The sequence below is a fragment of the Drosophila subpulchrella genome, chromosome 3L, assembly GCF_014743375.2.
Source record: "Drosophila subpulchrella strain 33 F10 #4 breed RU33 chromosome 3L, RU_Dsub_v1.1 Primary Assembly, whole genome shotgun sequence".
Lineage (NCBI taxonomy): Eukaryota > Metazoa > Arthropoda > Insecta > Diptera > Drosophilidae > Drosophila > Drosophila subpulchrella.
This window is the reverse complement of record NC_050612.1, coordinates 10,579,609-10,600,611: the sequence shown is the minus strand read 5'-3', so window position 1 is coordinate 10,600,611 and position 21,003 is coordinate 10,579,609. Positions and strand designations below refer to the sequence as shown.

Below are 21,003 nucleotides of genomic sequence, written 5' to 3'. Positions count from 1 at the left end.
CGTTGCCATAACACTCACTACATCACACTTTTGAAACACCTCCACCTTCCATCCAAAATTACTTTAAAATTTGCCAGTCAAGTTGTGTGTTTCAAAATTATAGCCGGTAGAGAAGACAGTGCCATACAAAAACATAGTAGCAAAGGTCTTAAAACACCCATATTAAAACAAACGTTGGACTTTCACCTTTGGTAAGTTCAAAGGTGGCCTTGAATTCGATGTCACAGTAAAAGTAGGTTAGCTCGACAAAGAATTTCATTCAGCCGGTCAAGTCAGTGCGGTATCAAGGTCTCGTTTTGAAATTGTCTTGAAAATATTTTATTATTTTGTATTGTGGTGAGTTAAGAACAAAAAAAAAAAGGAACGAAAAGTGGATTTCTCAAAAATTAAAACAAGTTCAACAATTTTAAGATTTTTGTATTTCAAATGCTTAAAAAGTTTCGACCTCCGATCGTTTGTAGTGTATTGGTGTAATTTTTAAATTGTGGGGTATTTTTTAGTACATTTCCCGCAAACCGAGGGTATATAAGCCACGTCCGCGAACGGTCCTATTTAAAATCATCTGACAATTGCAGCAGCAAGTACAAGCAAAAAGTAAACGCATCCAACCAGAGAGAATATATTATTTAATTAGTTGGTGACTAAAGTAAAATAAAAAGAACATTTTTGGAAGCTACAAGAAAACGTAAGTTTAATATCGTATCGTCTTTTATAACAACGGGTTAAAGCCAGTGGAAAACTTAAGCAAAAACTGCAGTTCAAGGTCTTTGTTCGGCCATTTTGTTTTTTCCTTTCTTATTCAACCCTCTGCGTAATTAGAAAATTAAAAATTGGCAGCTACGCATTACTTCTTTCCCAATTTATTGGCAGCAAAGCACAAACAAATCTATAAATAAAACTTGCGTGTTTATTGTTCTTCGCCAAGATTTATTGGCAGATTGCGAAATTCACAATGACGCACTGAATATTCGAGAACTAACGCACACACGTATCATTTTGCATTACTGATTTAATTAATTCAAGGATTTTGTTAACGTAATGGTGTTATTTTAGCTGAAACTTAAACATTTTCTTAAATAAGGCCACGTCTGAAAATTTTCAATTACTTGCAATGCTCTGACGTCATCGGTATACACACGAACAATTTGTATGTATGCATTTTGAGCTGCACACACACCACCAACGAAAAGTGACGTAGCAACGGAACAAAGGTTTCAAAATCTCTCAATTTCCCTTTGTTACCCCGTTTCTTCATCTTTCTTTGTTGAAATAGACTAAGGGAAGGGGAAGAAAACGAAACGATAGAAACTTAAAAAGCAGGCGTCGATAAATTGACTGTCATTTCGATTACTCACACGAGAAATTTCATCAGTTTGTGTATTTTCACCAAGCGAAACAGATCTGAATTTTTACTGATTTTCCATCTCTCGATTTTCTACCCGCAGAATAATCCAAAATGCAGATCTTTGTGAAGACCTTGACTGGAAAGACCATTACTTTGGAGGTGGAGCCCTCCGATACGATTGAGAATGTGAAGGCCAAGATCCAGGATAAGGAGGGCATCCCCCCAGATCAGCAGCGTCTGATCTTCGCCGGCAAGCAACTGGAGGACGGACGCACCCTGTCCGACTACAACATCCAGAAGGAGTCGACCCTCCACTTGGTCCTCCGTCTGCGCGGTGGAATGCAGATCTTTGTCAAGACTTTGACCGGCAAGACCATCACTCTTGAAGTTGAGCCATCCGACACCATTGAGAATGTGAAGGCCAAGATCCAGGACAAGGAGGGAATTCCCCCAGACCAGCAGCGTCTGATCTTCGCCGGAAAGCAGCTTGAGGATGGTCGCACTTTGTCCGATTATAACATTCAGAAGGAGTCGACCCTCCACTTGGTCCTCCGTCTCCGCGGTGGAATGCAGATCTTTGTCAAGACTTTGACCGGCAAGACCATCACTCTTGAAGTTGAGCCTTCTGATACCATCGAAAATGTGAAGGCCAAGATCCAGGACAAGGAGGGAATCCCCCCAGATCAGCAGCGTCTCATCTTCGCCGGAAAGCAGCTTGAGGATGGTCGCACTTTGTCCGATTATAACATCCAGAAGGAGTCGACCTTGCATTTGGTTCTCCGTCTTCGTGGTGGTATGCAGATTTTCGTGAAGACTTTGACCGGAAAGACCATAACCCTGGAGGTGGAGCCATCCGACACTATTGAGAATGTAAAGGCTAAGATTCAGGATAAGGAGGGAATCCCCCCAGATCAGCAGCGATTGATTTTCGCCGGAAAGCAGCTTGAAGACGGTCGCACTTTGTCTGATTACAACATCCAGAAGGAGTCGACCCTCCACTTGGTCCTCCGTCTGCGAGGTGGAATGCAGATCTTTGTCAAGACTTTGACCGGCAAGACCATCACTCTGGAAGTGGAGCCTTCGGACACCATTGAAAACGTCAAGGCCAAGATCCAGGATAAGGAGGGCATTCCCCCAGATCAGCAGCGTCTGATCTTCGCCGGCAAGCAACTGGAGGACGGACGCACCCTGTCCGACTACAACATCCAGAAGGAGTCGACCTTGCATTTGGTTCTCCGTCTGCGTGGTGGAATGCAGATCTTTGTCAAGACTTTGACCGGCAAGACCATCACTCTTGAAGTCGAGCCTTCTGATACCATCGAAAACGTCAAGGCCAAGATCCAAGACAAGGAGGGTATTCCCCCAGATCAGCAGCGTCTCATCTTCGCCGGAAAGCAGCTTGAGGACGGTCGCACTTTGTCCGATTACAACATCCAGAAGGAGTCGACCTTGCATTTGGTTCTCCGTCTCCGCGGTGGAATGCAGATCTTTGTGAAGACCTTGACCGGAAAGACTATAACCCTGGAGGTGGAGCCTTCGGACACCATTGAGAATGTGAAGGCCAAGATCCAAGACAAGGAGGGAATCCCCCCAGATCAGCAGCGTCTCATCTTCGCCGGAAAGCAGCTAGAGGATGGTCGCACCCTGTCCGATTACAACATTCAGAAGGAGTCGACGTTGCATTTGGTTCTCCGTCTGCGTGGTGGTATGCAAATCTTCGTGAAGACTTTGACCGGAAAGACCATCACTCTGGAAGTGGAGCCTTCAGACACCATTGAGAATGTGAAGGCCAAGATCCAGGACAAGGAGGGAATTCCTCCAGATCAGCAGCGTCTCATCTTCGCCGGAAAGCAGCTTGAGGATGGTCGCACTTTGTCCGATTATAACATCCAGAAGGAGTCGACCTTGCATTTGGTTCTCCGTCTTCGTGGTGGTATGCAGATTTTCGTGAAGACTTTGACCGGAAAGACCATAACCCTGGAGGTGGAGCCATCCGACACTATTGAGAATGTAAAGGCTAAGATTCAGGATAAGGAGGGAATCCCCCCAGATCAGCAGAGATTGATTTTCGCCGGAAAGCAGCTTGAAGACGGTCGCACTTTGTCTGATTACAACATCCAGAAGGAGTCGACCCTCCACTTGGTCCTCCGTCTCCGCGGTGGAATGCAGATCTTTGTCAAGACTTTGACCGGCAAGACCATCACTCTTGAAGTCGAGCCTTCTGATACCATCGAGAATGTGAAGGCCAAGATCCAGGACAAGGAGGGAATCCCCCCAGATCAGCAGCGATTGATCTTCGCCGGCAAACAACTGGAGGACGGACGCACCCTGTCTGACTACAACATCCAGAAGGAGTCGACCCTCCACTTGGTTCTCCGTCTGCGCGGTGGAATGCAGATCTTTGTCAAGACTTTGACCGGCAAGACCATCACTCTTGAAGTCGAGCCTTCTGATACCATCGAGAATGTGAAGGCCAAGATCCAGGACAAGGAGGGAATCCCCCCAGATCAGCAGCGATTGATCTTCGCCGGCAAACAACTGGAGGACGGACGCACCCTGTCTGACTACAACATCCAGAAGGAGTCGACCCTCCACTTGGTTCTCCGTCTGCGCGGTGGAATGCAGATCTTTGTCAAGACTTTGACCGGAAAGACCATCACTCTTGAAGTTGAGCCTTCTGATACCATCGAGAATGTGAAGGCCAAAATCCAGGATAAGGAGGGAATCCCCCCAGATCAGCAGCGTCTGATCTTCGCCGGCAAACAACTGGAGGACGGACGCACCCTGTCCGACTACAACATCCAGAAGGAGTCGACCTTGCATTTGGTCCTCCGTCTGCGCGGTGGAATGCAGATCTTCGTGAAGACTTTGACCGGAAAGACCATCACTCTGGAAGTGGAGCCTTCGGACACCATTGAAAACGTCAAGGCCAAGATCCAGGATAAGGAGGGCATCCCCCCAGATCAGCAGCGTCTCATCTTCGCCGGCAAGCAACTGGAGGACGGACGCACCCTGTCCGATTACAACATTCAGAAGGAGTCGACCCTCCACTTGGTCCTCCGTCTGCGCGGTGGAATGCAGATCTTTGTCAAGACTTTGACCGGCAAGACCATCACTCTTGAGGTGGAGCCATCCGACACCATTGAGAATGTGAAGGCCAAGATCCAGGACAAGGAGGGCATCCCCCCAGACCAGCAGCGTCTCATCTTTGCCGGAAAGCAACTGGAGGATGGACGCACCCTGTCCGATTACAACATCCAGAAGGAGTCCACTTTGCACTTGGTGCTCCGACTCCGCGGTGGAATCCAGGCTTAAACTGAATACATTTCCAAATAAACACAATTCTTAGCACGCACTTTACCCAAGACTCATTCAGATCAATTTTAGCAAGCAATAGACGGCGGCCCCGCCCCTTTCTGTAGTTTTGGAAGGGGCGGCAGCATTAAAATTCAAAATTCCCAGTACAAACCAAGATATCACTTTAGTTATGGCTATTAGTTCAATATAACCAAATTTCCTTTTCAAATTCATAATACACTTAAATAAATGAGAAGTTGTTTGAAATTTGTTGTGGTTTTTAATGGAATGGTATTTGAATTTGGCGCGCTTGATAGATAAATACCAAAAATACTAGATTTGGTTTAATGCGGCCCTGGTTGGAAGAAGTCCAAGAAGGAGGCGTTAGTGCATTTTCATTATTTACTTTTTGCCAAAGTAAATTGATAATTTGCAAAAAATGGCTAAATTATTGCAACGCGTTGAAATAACGCTGCGTAGCTTTTATATATTCAACTCCAGTTTTGGCCAAATTGAAGGAGAGGTGGGTTTATTATTTGCCAAGCGAAGGAAACGCCCCTAAATGAGTAATATTTGCAGGAACACAAAAAGATTTTGTACTACCATCCAAATGACATTGAGTTAAACACAAAAATCAAGGATGTGGGACTGAGTGAGGCCATTATAAGGTTTACGGGGTATTTATTGGACTTTGTACTTCGTGGAGAAGTGAGTAATAGAAATGACTTTCCTGCTTTTCCAGAACTTTTACCTCTGAAGATGATTGTCAGGCGTTGCACACCCAGAAAACTACCCAACTTTTTTACCAACCAGAGCCAGGATATTGGCTGGTTTTGGTCTTAAATGTGCCCAAGGAGGTGCGACTAAAGGAGGGCGTGGAGGTGGCCGATTATCGGGGGGCAGAGATCTCCGACAGGATTTATAGAGCTATCCTAAGGCAATGCTTTCAAATGTTTCGCTTTCAACATGGCAGTTTCTCCTCCTTCGGTAAAGAAGAATCGAATCCGGATAAGCGAAGGGAACTGCTCTGTCAGGAGCTCTTTAAATTCTACGATCAGCACCTGACCAACCTGAAGGATCCCTCGCAATGTGATATCATTGACATGTTGCATTCCATACAATATCTTCCCCTAGACAAATCGCTCTTTCTGCGTGCCCAAAACTTTGGCACATTGGGCGAGACCTTTCCTGTCATTAAGCAGAGCATAATGCTCTACCAGGAGCAGGTCCTTTGTGGTGGAAAACTTAAACCGGAGGATCTGCACAGCTTGCATTCGTATGTGGTGCAGCATGTGCTGAAAGCGGAGGCCATCAACTCGTCCATTGCAGTGAGTCCCTCACTGAAGAGGAGCATAAGTGAATGCCAGGTGGGAGGATTCGTCAGAAATCAGAAAGGCGAGGGTGATGGTCAGGAGGTTGTCAGTGAGGGGGATCATCCCCTGAAGGTCTATGTCACGTTGGAGAAGCAAGCGAAGCCCTATTACCTGCTAATCTATCGTGCTCTGCACATAACACTCTGCTTGTTTCTGGATGGTATGTTGGAGTTCAATCGAAACCATAGCCAACCCGGCTATAAACACTCTTAATCTTTCAGCTGACCAACCTCCACCCAAACAAGAGCTGTACGACGAGCTCCATGGCTACATGGCTCCACAACTGACTTCCCTGGCCCGGGATATAACCAACGAGTTGAACAAGGAGGCAGTGGGTGCCACAGGGCAGGAAAACTCCACCGGCGAGATGGCCCCCAAGTACCTATTCATCAACGAACAGAGTCTGCAGCACCATACAAACTTTCAGAGGCATCTGCCCCAAGGATTACCACGCAATGTCCTTAGCATTATAGCGGATCTGGCCAATTCAAGCGAGAAAGAGGAGATGGAGAGTGCGCCTGCCGAGGAGCTTCAGGTGAAGACCACCAATGACTATTGGATTGTGAAGAGGCGCTGCAACTACAGGCAATACTATGTGATCCTGTGCAACAGCAAGGCCACCCTGTTGGATGTGACCCAGGAAGCGAGACGCATTTTCGAGCAGGAGCTCACAGATGATGTATTCTTTGACAAATAAAGAGGAGGATCAGATACAGAATGGGAGTGCGCCAATTGTGGGGTCTTTGCCCGGTTCCCTGCCAACAGAATCTGCAAGTGGATCGGGCATCCGAAGTCGGATTTCAAGCCAGCACCGCCCCGGAGTCGCTGGCATCGTTATACACACTGTTGGAGGAGGAGGAGCTGGTGGTTGTGGTGACTCCATTATGGGATTTGCTGATCTTCACGATGTATATTCGACGATTGGACATGCAGATGCTGTAGTAGTGCTGCTCATAGTCGATGGTGATCCTCTCACAGCTGCTGTTCGGCATGAAGGACTCGTCGATGCTAAGATATAGGGGTACTTATCAATAGAGCCCTGGAGTCTTTGTTTTTCCGGAACCCACCTCTCTGTGAGATTTAGCAATCCCATTATCACGTTTGCACTGCGCTCATCGTTCTTGAGGTCTCCGCCAGATTCCAGGACTGCTCCATCTTCCTTAAGTATCAGGTAGCCAATTTGATTGGACACAATCAACTTTTCCCTGTCCATTTTTTATTATTATTATTATTTATCTTTTTTCACCCACACCCTCTAGTGTGACCAGAGTGTTGAAAATCACAGACGCCGTCACTTTGGTTACTTATAATATGATAGCTCTTAAATTGAATGCCTATTTCTTGATAAAACAAAGAAGTACTTAACAGAATATTATTTAAAAGCCTTCAAATTACAAGAAACTTTTAAAAAAGCAGTAACTCGCTAAAAATACTAAAAATTAAAATTGCAGAACTGGCAACCTGGCAACCCTAGTTGAGTGTTGCAAAACCTCCCTCGACAGTGTTGCAAATCGACGCTTGCGCGCCATTGACACAAATTCGAAATTGGGACACCGGGCTAAGGTTAATGCATTCACAAGACAAACAACGCACATCAACAGGAAACTAAAACTCCGGCTCTAAGTCAACAGGGGGCGTGGTCGATATGGGGGCGTGTGCAAGTGCATGGCTAATGCCTACGTCTGGCCGAAAAAAGTGGTAAAAGGCCATGGACAAGGAAATTCCGGACACAGTCTCTCCGGAATGGCCAACTACTATCGACGCAAGAAAGCCGACGCGGTGTTCCTGAACGCAAAACCCCTGAACAGTGCCAATGCCCAGGCATATTTGTACGGGGTTCGGAAGTACTCCACCGGATTGGCGGAGCGTTTGGATGCGGATTACCAGGCGCCGCCGATGGACAGGAAAAAGAGCTCGGACAGCACGGCCTCCAATAATCCGGAGTTTACGCCGGTGAGTGGAGGTTCTTCCTGCTAATAAATTCCCCCTATAGAGCTGGTTATTCCTGCTTCTAGAGTGTTTTCTACAGGAACATAGCTCCTGTCAACTGGTTCCTAAGGATTATCGGAGTATTACCTATAGTGCGACGTGGTCCTGCCCGTGCAAAGTTCGAAATGAACTCTGCCTCCTTTATTTACTCAGTGGTTTTCTTTGTGCTACTGGCGGTGAGTGGATTTTTTGTTAATAATTTAGAAACTACTATAACTAAAAAAATCCTTTTTATGGAAAAACAAATTCTGTGTTATATAAAAATATGTTGACTTAACTAAACAAAAATTTCGGTTGAAAAAATATGAATGTTATATAATATTGAAGATTTAGGTACCCTTAAATATTATAAACCATAATCGTGATTTTTTTGGGAAGCAAAAAATATTTTTAGTGTTTAAATTAAATTGTGTAAATTATAATAATTAACTTAAATACCATCTCCTCCAGTGTTACGTGGGCTATGTGGCCAACAACCGCATCCACATTGTGCGATCCCTGAGTGGACCCTTCGAAGAGGCGGTGATTGCCTACTTGTTTCTGGTCAACATCCTGCCCATTATGATTATACCCATCCTGTGGTATGAGGCCAGAAAAATAGCCAGACTCTTCAACGATTGGGATGACTTCGAGGTGTTGTACTACCAGATCTCCGGTCATAGTTTGCCATTGAAACTCCGACAGAAGGCGGTTTATATAGCCACCGTGTTGCCGATCCTCTCGGTTTTATCGGTGGTCATCACCCACATTACCATGTCGGATTTGAATATAAATCAGGTGGTGCCCTACTGCATCCTGGATAACTTGACGGCCATGTTAGGTGCCTGGTGGTTCCTCATATGCGAGGCCATGAGTATTACGGCCCATTTGTTGGCGGAGAGGTTCCAGAAGGCCTTGAAACACATTGGACCCGCTGCCATGGTGGCGGACTATCGGGTTTTGTGGCTTCGATTGAGCAAGTTGACCCGGGATACTGGAAACGCCATGTGCTACACCTTTGTCTTCATGAGTCTCTACCTGTTCTTCATCATCACTTTGTCGATTTATGGTCTAATGTCCCAGCTCTCTGAGGGATTTGGCATCAAGGACATAGGACTTACTATCACGGCCTTGTGGAACATTGGACTACTTTTCTATATCTGCGATGAGGCACATTATGCTTCGGTTAATGTGCGAACTAACTTTCAAAAGAAACTGTTGATGGTTGAGCTAAACTGGATGAATTCGGATGCCCAGACCGAGATTAATATGTTTTTGCGAGCCACCGAGATGAATCCCTCGATCATTAATTGCGGGGGTTTCTTTGACGTGAACAGAAGTCTCTTCAAGGGACTTTTAACCACTATGGTCACATATCTGGTGGTTTTGCTGCAGTTCCAAATCAGTATTCCCACAGATAAGGGAGATCCCGATGGCGCTACTAATATCACCGTTGTGGATTTTGTAATGGACAGCCTGGATAATGATATGAGCCTAATGGGAGCCACCACTCCGAGCACCACCACTGCAGGAACCACAATGGCACCACCAATTATCAAGCAAAAGGGAAGGAAGGGTTAATGGACACTTAAAAATCATGAGGATTAAGCATTAGGCTAAATAGATAAACCTAATGTTATGCATCTGTAGCTGAGGCCAAATAATAAAAGCACCTAAAACTAAAAATCCCTATAATACATTACCATTTTTAAAAAAGGTACGTACACGTAGGTTATAAAAATAAGTTCTTAGGATATGTTACAATTTTGCACTTTTATTTGATATTCATACGTTTGTTGTTCTGTGCTACAAAACAAGAATACTTAAATTGTTTTCTATTTAACTGAGTTTAAGGCATATTTAGTAAATTTTTCTTACTTATACAAAGAAAATGAACTTTAAACTTCGTTGCTATTTATTTGAATGCCAATTCAGACAAGCTTAACTTTTTCAAGCTTCCCACATCAAAATCCGGCTTGAGCTTTTTCCGTAGCCCAGAGGATTGAGTGTGCGGCTTTTGCTTGGAAGTCCCGAGTTCAAGTACTGCCTGTGACTAATAATTTTATATTTATTAAAATTCGTTTCCTCTTTTTCTACCTTGCATTTAGGTGCTGGATTAACTTTAGGAGTTAGTTCTACACAAAAATAGTTTATGTACTTGGCGGCAAGCCGATATTGCCTCTCCTTTTGGGATATAGACGAGTTTTATACGCTTTGTAATATGTATTAATATGCCCCTCTATCCATATCCGTTGGCTATCTAAAATAGTATCTCTTCTATTACCATATCACACTCATTTTCGCAATACAGAAACTGTAGTACAATTGCAATCAAGACACCTGATGGGGAAGTTCCAAAAAATTCAATCTCTCTTCATTTATTTAACACTGTCCATCGGGAGATTCGGTTAGGATGTGTTTATAACCATTGCTGCCCAGATACATATGCTCGCGCTGGAATCGATAGGGTATCTGGTGGATAAGGAGATTATTTAAAGAGGTTATGGATTTTTAGATCTCAACTTACGGCTCCTGGAGCTGGACAAGGTATGGCCACAGTGGCAATCTCCCTGAGTTTGTTCATGGTACGCAAGCTTTGGTAGAAACTATGGATTACATACCACTTGCAGTAATCCATGCAGATCAAGACGTAGCAGATGATAACTGAAATATTAGATGGGACATCTCAAAATATATTTTAAATTGCTGTATAATATCTAAACTCACAGTAGGGCACTTGGCCACCCAGCAATTGCACTATCTTCGTATCTCTCAGCATGAAAACCAAAGCTCCCAGTCCCACCATCAAAAGGAACTCTACGATCAGCCAGGGAATAATCAATCCCGGTCGATTCTTGTACACCCCAAAGAACAGGGATATGGCACTCAGGGCATAGGTTCCCGCCACTCCAGCCATCACATAGAGTAGATTTTCCGTGGCAGCCGCCAATTGGGCAGCGGTCTGCAGGCGAAGATCATTGTGGAAGGGCGACATGTTGTAGAAACCATTGTCCTTCTGGTCCAGGATGTCCAGCTCCAAGACCTGGCACATCTGTTCGGCATGGGCTAGTCCCAAAAGAACCAGGAACAGGGCGCAGTGCGAAATTAACTGGGGGAAAATAAATATATTTTTTAGTATTAATACCTCTGTAAGGTTATAATATTTATTGGGTTATGATAAAATTACTTTAAGTTTAAAAAAATAGTATATTATTATTAATATTGGAAGTCTAAACACAAAATCTTTTGCAATTTTTTATTATATAACGAGCCAAATTTAAGTTTTAACACTTATTACTTAAGGTACCTACATATTTATTAGAAAATATTTTAGATCTCCAATATGTTAAAGGCGTATAGACAGGCACGTTGTAATTAGGAAACGTATACTATTATAATTCCCATTTCAAAACATAAGATATTTATAAGAAAAGCTTTCAGATCTCCCATATCCAAACCGCATAATATTTAGTTTTGCCGAAAACCGGAACATCCCAGCGATCAGCTGAGGTTACCACCCCTATTCACCCCTCAAACTGAACGACAACCGAGTGTTGTTCCAACAATTCCCAACTGGTTCTGGCAGCTGTTGACATGACTCCCCCTAGTTCTCCAATCAAAGCGTAAAAAGGGCGCTCGTCCTGGCACGTTCGATCACTGAACACAAGTGCAGACGCATTGCGCCGCAGGAGCGTCTCCTTCGCTCCGCCCCTGGGTTTCCAGGAGCGGGCGGGGGCGAGCGTACCATTGCCGCCTTCGACGGCTCCTTGCGCGCCCAGTGGGGTATGGCTTTGCATATCCAGTGCGTAATTTTTGGTTCTGGGGCCGCGGCTGCATATCATGGATTGCTCGGGGGGTTTCCGGATCCCCCTTGCGTGCCTGTGCGCTGCGCCCCTCCTGATGTATTCATTTCTGGTTCGCTTATATAATCGGTATGCCCAGGGGATATATCTTTACTAACTCACCAACTGATAGATGCTCGTCAACAGGGCCGTGGTCCTTAGATTCTTGGGCGATACGGGCGCCATCAGCATTTCCCAGCTGCGGCGACAGCAGTTTTTCCACTTGCATCCTACGGCGGACGAGCCGCTCACAGTCGGCAGCAGCATTTTGTTGGAGTTTTCCCGATTTTCCTGTTTTTCCCTGAATCAATTTATGGATTTTTCCCGCTTTCAGCTAATCAAGAAACGACGCAACTGTTCCGCGACTGTTTCGTCATGCAATTGGACTTGGAGACCTCGCGAAAAAGGCGGAGAGGGACAACACCCACGCAGTCCAAACTTTTCCGGAGCTTTTCCCTCTGGTTTGGGTGAAAACTGCACTGCTGAATTAATCAACAAAAACTATATGGATATAACAACGTTGAGTGCCAAGGTTGGCGAAATGTTTTGACTATGTGGAAAGCTTTGGCGACTGTGTTTTGTTTTATTATCTAGGAATAGGTGTGTTGACTATGTGATAAGGTTTGCCACCCTTTAATATATTTTAACCAGTTTTTATATATTCAAATATTCTGAAAGCATTCTTAAACTTTTCCTTATTGGATCATATCTACATCAACTAAATGGGGTATATCTTTAAAAGTTTGTATTTTAAATAAAATTAATTCATATTTATTTTGACCATATAACACTTGTTTAAATTTCGACATTAAACTTAATGGATTTCCTATAAAAATATAGTCCTTAGCTCAAGATCTTATTATATTTTATATATTGAACCAAAAATACATGTTAAATTGCAATACATAAAAAATTCAATCAACTTAAATCAATTAAGGTTTAAGATATCTTAAGTCAATTAATTGTTTTTTTTTAGAACTTTTTCTGAACTAAATTACTTCAATGTTGTACATGGCTCATTATTTAGTGGTAAAATCAAAGTTTGGTGATCTTGATATATAATTTCAAAAATTCTTTGTGTCTTTCGAAAGGCTAATATTATTTGAATTATAATATTAACATTAAAGGGTATAAAAAAGTTCTTCTATTAATTTACCCCCCATAAGCGAAGAAATTTGGGGGTTGTTTTCCTCTTGAAGCCGCGCAGATGTTTATCGCCCCATTCACAGAGCTTTCTTTTTTGTGACTTTTCAAAGCTTCCGCCAGAGTTGCCACTGCTTTCGTTGCCCAAGCAATTAAAGTTGCCTCGGGACTTCCCCCTTCGAGCCGCGGCCCGTTGCTATGATAAATTTTTGCATTTTAAAAGTCAATTTACACTGGAACTATAAAAATGTAACATAAATTTTGCCAAAGCAGGCCATAAAACTCCTGCCAGTCGGCGCGGAAAGAGAATCAAAGTCGTGTCGATGCCACTGGGCAACACTCCAACTCCAGCTTCGGCTTCGGCTTCAGCTCCAACTCCAACCATCCGAGGCCCCATCATCACCATCATGATCTTCGGGGGACTGGAACTGGAGATGGGAATGGGAATGGGTTTGCGAATGGGACTGCGACTTATGGCGCTCCCTTGGAGTTGGGAGCTACTTGTGGGCCTAATTGATTGTTTTTCTACGAGCTCGGAGCTCCGAAAACTCCTGGCGAGGATCGACTGAGGATTCTGGGGATCATCTCACAATGTTGGTGGAAAAAGGAAACGATGATGAAGACCTCAGGGGCAATATATGTATGTTGTTGGCGGCTTGTTATCATTGGGCGTGTTTTATTAACTTTTAAGCTGCCATGCACGCGAGGGGCCATAAAAAGTGCAACTGGCGGTGGCTCCGACAACTGCAAAACTGCAAAAGTCAATTAAAAATTTTTTACATTTGTTTGCACACACAGGAATGGAACGCGGTAATATTTTTTTTTAGCAGCCCCATACCAACCTCCATCCTGGCGCGATAATCATAACTGCAAAAAAGTAAGAAAACTACGCGCAGGCGTCGCCCGTCGATAATTTATGGCCAAAAAGTGATGGCCAAAGGGGGCCAAAAGGGTTCGGTGTTTCGGACTTTAGGACTTTCGGAGCACAGGTGATCCGATCCCGGCAAGCTGGTGTATTGAAATATCATCTTGCAACCATTTGCCGTTCAATTTGCGTTCGCAACGCTCTTTTGATTGGTTTTTCCAGCCCATCACCCGAACCGCCCTCTTGCACTCCACGCGATGCGACTACAAATTGATTGCCTTAAAGTAACTTGTAAAATGCATCTAAGAGATGCACTTTAAAAAATTCCTGGTGTTCTTAGTGTTTTGGTAAATGTTAAATATAAAAAATAAAACAGTTTCACATTGGTTTGTTTTATTACTTCAAATATATCGATAGTATTACTCACAACAAAGTAGCTTATCCATAAAATAATTTTAAGGCTTTTAATAACAATTAAAAACAGTTCTTAACCATTTACACTATAAATAAAATATTTCATATGTTCCCAAGATCATTTTCAACCAAAATGCTATAACTTGTATTCTCTCATCTCTTTGGTATTAAAAATATTACGAGTATGTGTTAAAAAGTTTTAAAAAAGTTATAATATAAAATGCGCAGTAACATTAAAGTGTTTAGTATTTTGGAAGTTCAGTGGTAAAGGATGCTTAAAATTAAGGTGGTTAAATCATATAAATTATATGGTATTGAGCTTAATCATTATGAATTTCCGGAAATAATTGTAATTTTATCTTAGTATTTAAATCAAGTAAAAGCAAAAAAGAAGTTTGGGATGTTTATATTGCTTATAATTTTCTATTGAAGTACTTCTTTTATGGCTAAATCTTTTCTCCCAGTGTAGGCATCCAATGCAGTTCCTCTGCTGTCTTTGCTGCTTCTTGGGCTCCTCTTTCAGCCAAAAACAGAAGCAAAATTACAAATGTGTGGCGTTATTGCCACGGGGGAGGAGTCAGGAGTCAAGGAGTCAGGAGCATCGACTTCTTTTTGATTAAAAAAGGAAAAAGTGGGAGAGCAGGCGGATCGGTTAGGCAAGGAGTTGGATTTGTCTGGAAGTGGATGTGGTTGGGGAATCGAGCACTGTGGATTGCGGATTGGGGATATAGACGACTGGTTGCCCAAAAGCAATCGACGTTGTTAACAAGCATTTCAGCGCATGACAATTGGCATGCACACCTCCGGGCCATTAATATGCAACCGATGCTGACACATTTAGAGCTCAGCTGAGCTGCAACTCCTGTCATTCTGCAGCCACAACCACCGAGGGGACTGGGCCTTAGTTATTTAATCACAGAAAATCTTACGAGCATAAATAACATTTCCCCGACTTATTTGCACAATTTGTTTGCCTGTTTTGACAGTCGGGTTTGCAGGCATTTTCGATCTAAGAAAGTTGCAGATTTTTAGGAGTGGGGTGGGGTAGTTTAATAGTTGTGGTAAGCTTGGTTTATACGGATCTGAAAGTAATTATGAAAATAAAATCGAATTATTTCTGGGTGGATCCCCATTAGAGATGATTAAAGTTCTTTGGGGATGCTTAGACCCTTGGAATAACCAATTTTAAATGTAAATTGGTTAAATAGAAGATAACATGTTCGAGAATTTCTTACTATTTATTTGTAGATATTTAAAAAATTCTGTTAAATTGTTCAGGAATCTTACAGTTTTCTTATTAGCAGCTTTCATAAAACTATCAATTTAGTTATTATAGTTACATACTTCAGATCCTTCACTCCTCCTGTAAATTCCTAAGCATTTCTCATCCCATTAGTTTCATAATTTTGCACCTTTCACTGAATCGTATCCCCTTAAACCATTGTCACGTTTTTGGAATCACATTCTGAAGCCAAATATCAATTGTCGCACATATTTGCAAAGGCCAAATATGGGAGGGGGCTTTGGAGGGGTTGGGATCTCCCCCCTTTATAAGCAGGGATGTATTGTCATCTCATCGTTTGGGGATACATTTTCACATCGCTGACTTGTTTCGCGGATTTTCGCGGTGCCGCATTGATGAAGATGTTGCCAGTTGTGATTAAACATGCAACCCCCACCGCAACAGCAGCAACACGCACAGCAGCAACATCATAAACCCCGCAGCAACATCAGTTCCTGCAACGGCAATTGCAAACAAACGAGTGAGAAAACCCTCACTCACTCGAATCTCAAGGGTGTGTTCAATTGTGTCAATTTAACGCCTTTTATGGCCCACCGAACTCGAACCATTTGCACCCCCTCCAATCTATCAAACCCCCTTTTTGGACCCACTTCCCCCGACATATTGCTGCTGCACGTTGGGCATATTAATTATTGCAGGGCAACGGTTTCAAATAGATCGCTGATGCTGATGTTTAGCCCACTCCATTTGCCAGCAGTGTTAATTATCCATTCCCTTCCATTCCAACCAATATCCATCCGATGGATGGATAGTTTCATTTGGGATATCGTCTATTTGCCAACTGCATGCTCGCTTTACGCCGGCCAAACACGATTATTAGTAGTTGCCTGTCTAAATATTGGAAATTGTCAATGTGCCAGCAGCGATGCTTAAATGGTTTATGGATATATACATATAGGGATGTGCATCTGCTGAAGGACGAGGATTCATCATCCGAAGGATGCAGATTGACAAACACGGATACGGATTGCTGGAAAGGAAGAAGTAAGCTTCTCCATTGCAAATGTGGGCGGTGTTTTGCCAACAGGAATTGTAATTAAATTGGTAGTTGCACAAAGCGTTTACAAGAAGATACAATCAAGATATCATCATTGAAAGGAATTAAAAGATTGAAGAGCTTATAAGATTTGGTAATTATTTTTTGATGTAAATTAAATCTTACAAAAAGTTCTTTAACTAATTTTTGAATTTTGATTTAAGATAACCTTTAAAATATTTTTATGCTACTTTGTAAATCTTTAAATATTTTTTAAAATATTATGTGTAACTTACAAGTTTTAAAATCCATATGAATGTATAGAGAAATAAATTCTGGTTTATATTTCCCTGGTTTATACATCCCTATATAATTTTTCCTTCACCAAAATTAAGCAACATTTACGTGCCACCCAAAAGGCCTTCGGGCTAAATTTAATTAGCATTGCGAATTGTACCTACATTGTTATGAATATATAAATGTTACTACAGAAGAAAGGTTTTATCTTATTCCCTTGGGTGTGTATTTATTTAATCCCTTTTATTTATTGTAACCCTTACCTTAAATTAGGCAATACTTAAACAAATACCTAGCTGCCCTCTGGCCAAATGTAATCAGAGCTTTCAAGAGTCCTGTAAGTCGGGAAAATCATAAAATTCATAGGCTTTAAGATGCGCAACGTGCTGGCAGAAGCAAAAGCATTCGTCGCGCTTGCCTGGCAAATATCCTTGATATCATTTAGTCAACTGGAAAAAATTCAATCAGCATACTTGGCAAATATTCAACAGCGCTCTGGATGTGGACGTGAATGTGGATGTGGATGTGGATGTCGATTGTTTGACTGAGCGAGCAGCCCAAAGGGGGCTGAAAATATGGGGGTGGCATGCTGCATAAATCAACAGCAAATAAATGCTGATACGCTGAAAGTTCGTCTTGGGATGCTTTCGGCTGAAACAAAAAAACATTCGAAGCGGAAACGAGAAGAATAAAAAAAGTACAAAAGTAAAATAAAACAGGAAGAAAAAAAATAAAAGCGAGGAGAAAAATTCGCATTCGATAATTGAATTTTCCCCGGCGGAGAATATAGGAATAGCATGGAAAAAAGTGTCCAAAGGAGAAAAGTGGGGGCTTGGGTGGGTGGCCACGAAGGACCCCAAAGCGTGTCCAGCGATGCATGCGTCGCACGTAGCCGGAGGAGCAGAAAAAGGAGGAGTCGTCCAAGGAGCAGGAGGATTCCGAGCAGGAGGACCACGAGCTGGCAGCTTGGAGCTGAGCTGAGCTGCTCCCATATTATGTGCACAATAAATAGACGTGATCAGCATGAGCAAGGTGAGGGAGCATTGCTGTCGTCCTTCTCATCCTCGTCCTGGTCCTCGTCCTTGTCATCCCACTCTCGTCCTTTTCCTCGGGAGCTGTCCTTGCGCTTGGCTGAGCGGCCACATCGCTGGCTGCATGCTGAAAAGGAGCACACTCCGCGAATAATACCTTTTTTGAATCAATTAGATCGTTCCTTAAATAAAAATATATAAAACTCACGTACGGAACTCTTTATTAAATCCTAGAAAATAAAATTAAACCAGTTTTTAGAGGTGTATCCTACATTTATCATTAATAATAAAACAACATTTCATAAATGTTCTTGAAATATTTGTATGCAAAAAATGTCATACCGAAATGGAAACTGTAGACTCTAATACATTTATAGATCTCATTTAACTTCTAACTTCTTATGGCACATAAAACTATTTTCTGAATCCTCAAAATAGATTACAAACACTTTATTTTATGTCAAACGTTCAGAACTATTGATCAAAGAAAAATGATATATCATTGCATATATCAAATTGGTATTATCAATGTATACATTTTATTTAATTTAAAATATATTTTTCGATTGACTTTTTTAAGTCTTAAAGACTGTTTTTTGAAATTGAAATTATTGAAATTTACTTTAAAGGGTTATTACAAAAGAAAGTATGTTATTACGCTTGATATATGCATTTCCCCCTAAAAAATCTTCTAGCTTTAACAATAATGTCTTTAGTTCTGTAACTTAGTTCTGTTACGTTGCAGATTTTCTTTGCAGTGCAAGAACTTGGAGCACCGAAATCCCCGAGAGGAAGGCAGCAGCCGAAGGAGCGAAGGAAGCACTTGAGAGGATGTTGACTGAGTTTTTCCTCAGCTTCTTTTTGCCGGCTGTTTCCGGCTTTTGTTGCACGAAAAGTGCTCGACGGAATCTTTTGTCCCAGTATCTGTAACTGTATATCTGTGTGTGCGCTTTTGGGGGGGGGGAGGGGGTGGCCCAAGTACGCCACCCCCTTTCATTTTCCCCCGGAGATGTTGAAACTTCCGAAAAACAAGGCGCCGCTAAACTTTTTTTATGCTAACTTACTTTGTAGTTTCTTCTTATTTGCAACTTTGATTTTTGTTTATTTTCGCTTGCGAGCCACCCCCACAAAGCAAAAAAAAAATGGGGGAAGGAAAAGCTCGGGAAATCGCAACCCCCAGAAAGAGAAAATGGCGGCAAAGCAGCTTCAAGTAGAAGGAAAATTTCTTGACACGGAAAATTTCCTTAGACTTTGTTTTTGCTCGCTTTTCCTTGTCTTTTCCTTTTGCTTCCGTTCACTTTAAAATGCGCCATTTTCTTGTTTGCTGACCCGGGCCTACAAAACGCACCCCCTCCTCCCAGATTTTCCAAGCGGAAGTTTTATGAATTTTCTACAAAGCGGCCAAGTTTTTTACCAGCTTCAATGTCCTTTGGGTATTTCATTTTCCTTTTTTCATATTTTTTTGCTAGTAGAAAAATGTCTATCTTGCTGTGGAATCACTGCAGTGTGAATAATGACTAAAAGCAGAGGAGCTGCGTCAGGAAATATTCATAAAAAATGTAGCAAGAAATTCTTTTTCAGAAAAATGTCACCCAAAAAAAGAGGTTTATGGGGTCTGCCATGCGGGTTGGTTACAAAATTTCAAACATTTCAGTTGCGTACAATTAAAATAAACTGAAAAAAAATAAAAAGGCAAATGATGTCAGGCTATTTTCCAGTTTTAATGAAGTTATTATAGGCGTCAATGAAGGTCAACGAATCGACAGCCCGCACTCAGAAATGATCTTTTAATAGTAGGGGCTGGCACCTAACTGAAATTAGCTTCAATCATCATTTTCTTATTTTTTCCGAGGACTGCTGATAATTATGTCGCCTAGCCAATTGACAGAGCGTGAAGCGGAAAGTCTTTCCATGTGTGGCGGGTCATTAGAGAGTGTCATTTTTTTGAGGGTCTTCAAGGGGTTAAAACAGGTCATTAAGAGGGGCTGAATGGTAGCACCACAATTTTCAATTTAAATCTAACGTAGGTATGTGTAACTATTGAATTATCTTAAAATTAATTATCTTAAAAACCCAACAATCATATTAATAAATATTTAAAGAAATGACGGTACAATTTTTGAATTAAAGGTGGTCCCCAAAATATATTAATTTACTTTATTGATTTGAAAAATGTTTTAGTCAGAAACATCTGAATAAAAATAATTAAAAATTTTTGTTTCTTCGAAATAGGAAATAATTTCTAGCTAATTATTTAATTACTACTCTTATATATTAAGGAAATGTATGGACACATTGTTTAGGGCAAAATCCTTTGGATTAAAATTGGTATGATTGGTACAATGTGCTTGCATTAACTTAAGATTTTATTATAAGAAACCAGAAAAGCAAGATTGCTTACATTATGAAAATTTTTACACTGACATTGATTGATTTGAAGCACAATTACCCAAGCTAGCTTAAGCAATTAATTAAGGAATTTAGCACCACTAAAGTCATAAGTTATGAGGTTCACTGCCTTTGTCTTCCACTCTGAGCGGAATCCTAAAAATTTCACCTTGGGAATTAGACTTATTGCAATGATAATGTTCATTAGAATAAGTTAAGATAAATCAGGTTGATCTTAAAGTTTATGTGTTGCCTTTGCTACTGCTGCTGCTTTATTTATACATAAATATTTTTATTATTTTTGGTTGCGTTTCTCAGGCGAATTAGCATAAATTATGCACGCCCACTTGCGAATGCAGTTCGTGCGTGTGGCCCCGTGTTTTCCCCCTCCATTTTCCCGGCTTTTCCCCCGCGTGTTGCACGTGCCATTTTCCATTTTCCACGGCAGGTGGAGCGACGCACAATTAAGCCTCAAGTGGCAGGACCAGTGGGGAGTCCTTCAGGACTCGCCTAGTTTATTGAATTTTCATATTTTGTGCCTGCGACTCGCTCAACTATGTAAAGTGAATTTGGTAAACGAATTAGGCATCTCGCTGGCTCGAAACTTTGGCCAAACAAACAACTCAGCAGCAGGGCCAGAAAATAAAGCTAAAAAAATACAAGTGCCACGCCCCCTACGAGTGCCAACCGCCTTCGACTCAGCGGGGGGTGAGGCGCAAAAATAAGGGAACGTTCACTGAAAAAATTAAGTGAAAGTTATT

At 42.1% G+C, this 21,003-nt stretch overlaps 5 protein-coding genes and 1 non-coding gene across 8 annotated transcripts; 4 read left to right on the top strand and 2 right to left on the bottom strand.

The window, feature by feature from the left end:
* Nucleotides 1-35: 35 nt before the first annotated feature.
* On the top strand, nt 36-4,700 carry LOC119555154 (polyubiquitin). 3 transcript variants are annotated; one of them, XM_037866380.1, is made up of 2 exons: nt 36-191; nt 1,446-4,700. In XM_037866380.1, the coding sequence occupies exon 2, from the start codon at nt 1,457-1,459 to the stop codon at nt 4,658-4,660; it is 3,204 nt and encodes a 1,067-aa protein (XP_037722308.1). In that variant the 5' UTR covers nt 36-191; nt 1,446-1,456; the 3' UTR covers nt 4,661-4,700. The 3 variants fall into 3 exon arrangements, with proteins under 3 accessions (XP_037722308.1, XP_037722309.1, XP_037722307.1); XM_037866381.1 differs by lacking the exon at nt 36-191 and adding an exon at nt 318-336; XM_037866379.1 differs by lacking the exon at nt 36-191 and adding an exon at nt 543-685.
* A 324-nt stretch (nt 4,701-5,024) lies between these two features.
* On the top strand, nt 5,025-6,733 carry LOC119554972 (vacuolar fusion protein CCZ1 homolog). Its single transcript, XM_037866100.1, has 4 exons — nt 5,025-5,165; nt 5,222-5,319; nt 5,385-6,175; nt 6,237-6,733. The coding sequence occupies exons 1-4, from the start codon at nt 5,082-5,084 to the stop codon at nt 6,710-6,712; spliced, it is 1,449 nt and encodes a 482-aa protein (XP_037722028.1). The 5' UTR covers nt 5,025-5,081; the 3' UTR covers nt 6,713-6,733.
* On the bottom strand, nt 6,669-7,290 carry LOC119554973 (ragulator complex protein LAMTOR4 homolog). Its single transcript, XM_037866101.1, is given in 2 exon segments — nt 6,669-7,023; nt 7,083-7,290. Coding segments are annotated over 2 exon segments (486 nt in total). The 5' UTR covers nt 7,229-7,290; the 3' UTR covers nt 6,669-6,683.
* A 419-nt stretch (nt 7,291-7,709) lies between these two features.
* On the top strand, nt 7,710-9,738 carry LOC119554570 (gustatory and odorant receptor 63a). The gene is made up of 3 exons (XM_037865542.1): nt 7,710-7,968; nt 8,031-8,180; nt 8,455-9,738. Exons 1-3 carry the CDS (start codon nt 7,759-7,761, stop codon nt 9,562-9,564), a joined length of 1,470 nt encoding a protein of 489 aa, XP_037721470.1. The 5' UTR covers nt 7,710-7,758; the 3' UTR covers nt 9,565-9,738.
* On the bottom strand, nt 9,732-12,355 carry LOC119554571. The gene is made up of 4 exons (XM_037865543.1): nt 11,949-12,355; nt 10,711-11,092; nt 10,511-10,647; nt 9,732-10,455 (listed from the first exon to the last, which is right to left on the bottom strand). Exons 1-4 carry the CDS (start codon nt 12,090-12,092, stop codon nt 10,366-10,368), a joined length of 753 nt encoding a protein of 250 aa, XP_037721471.1. The 5' UTR covers nt 12,093-12,355; the 3' UTR covers nt 9,732-10,365.
* LOC119555745 lies at nt 11,609-11,879 on the top strand. The gene has a single exon (XR_005219935.1). It is a non-coding gene; the product is annotated as a U11 spliceosomal RNA (small nuclear RNA).
* Nucleotides 12,356-21,003: the final 8,648 nt, after the last annotated feature.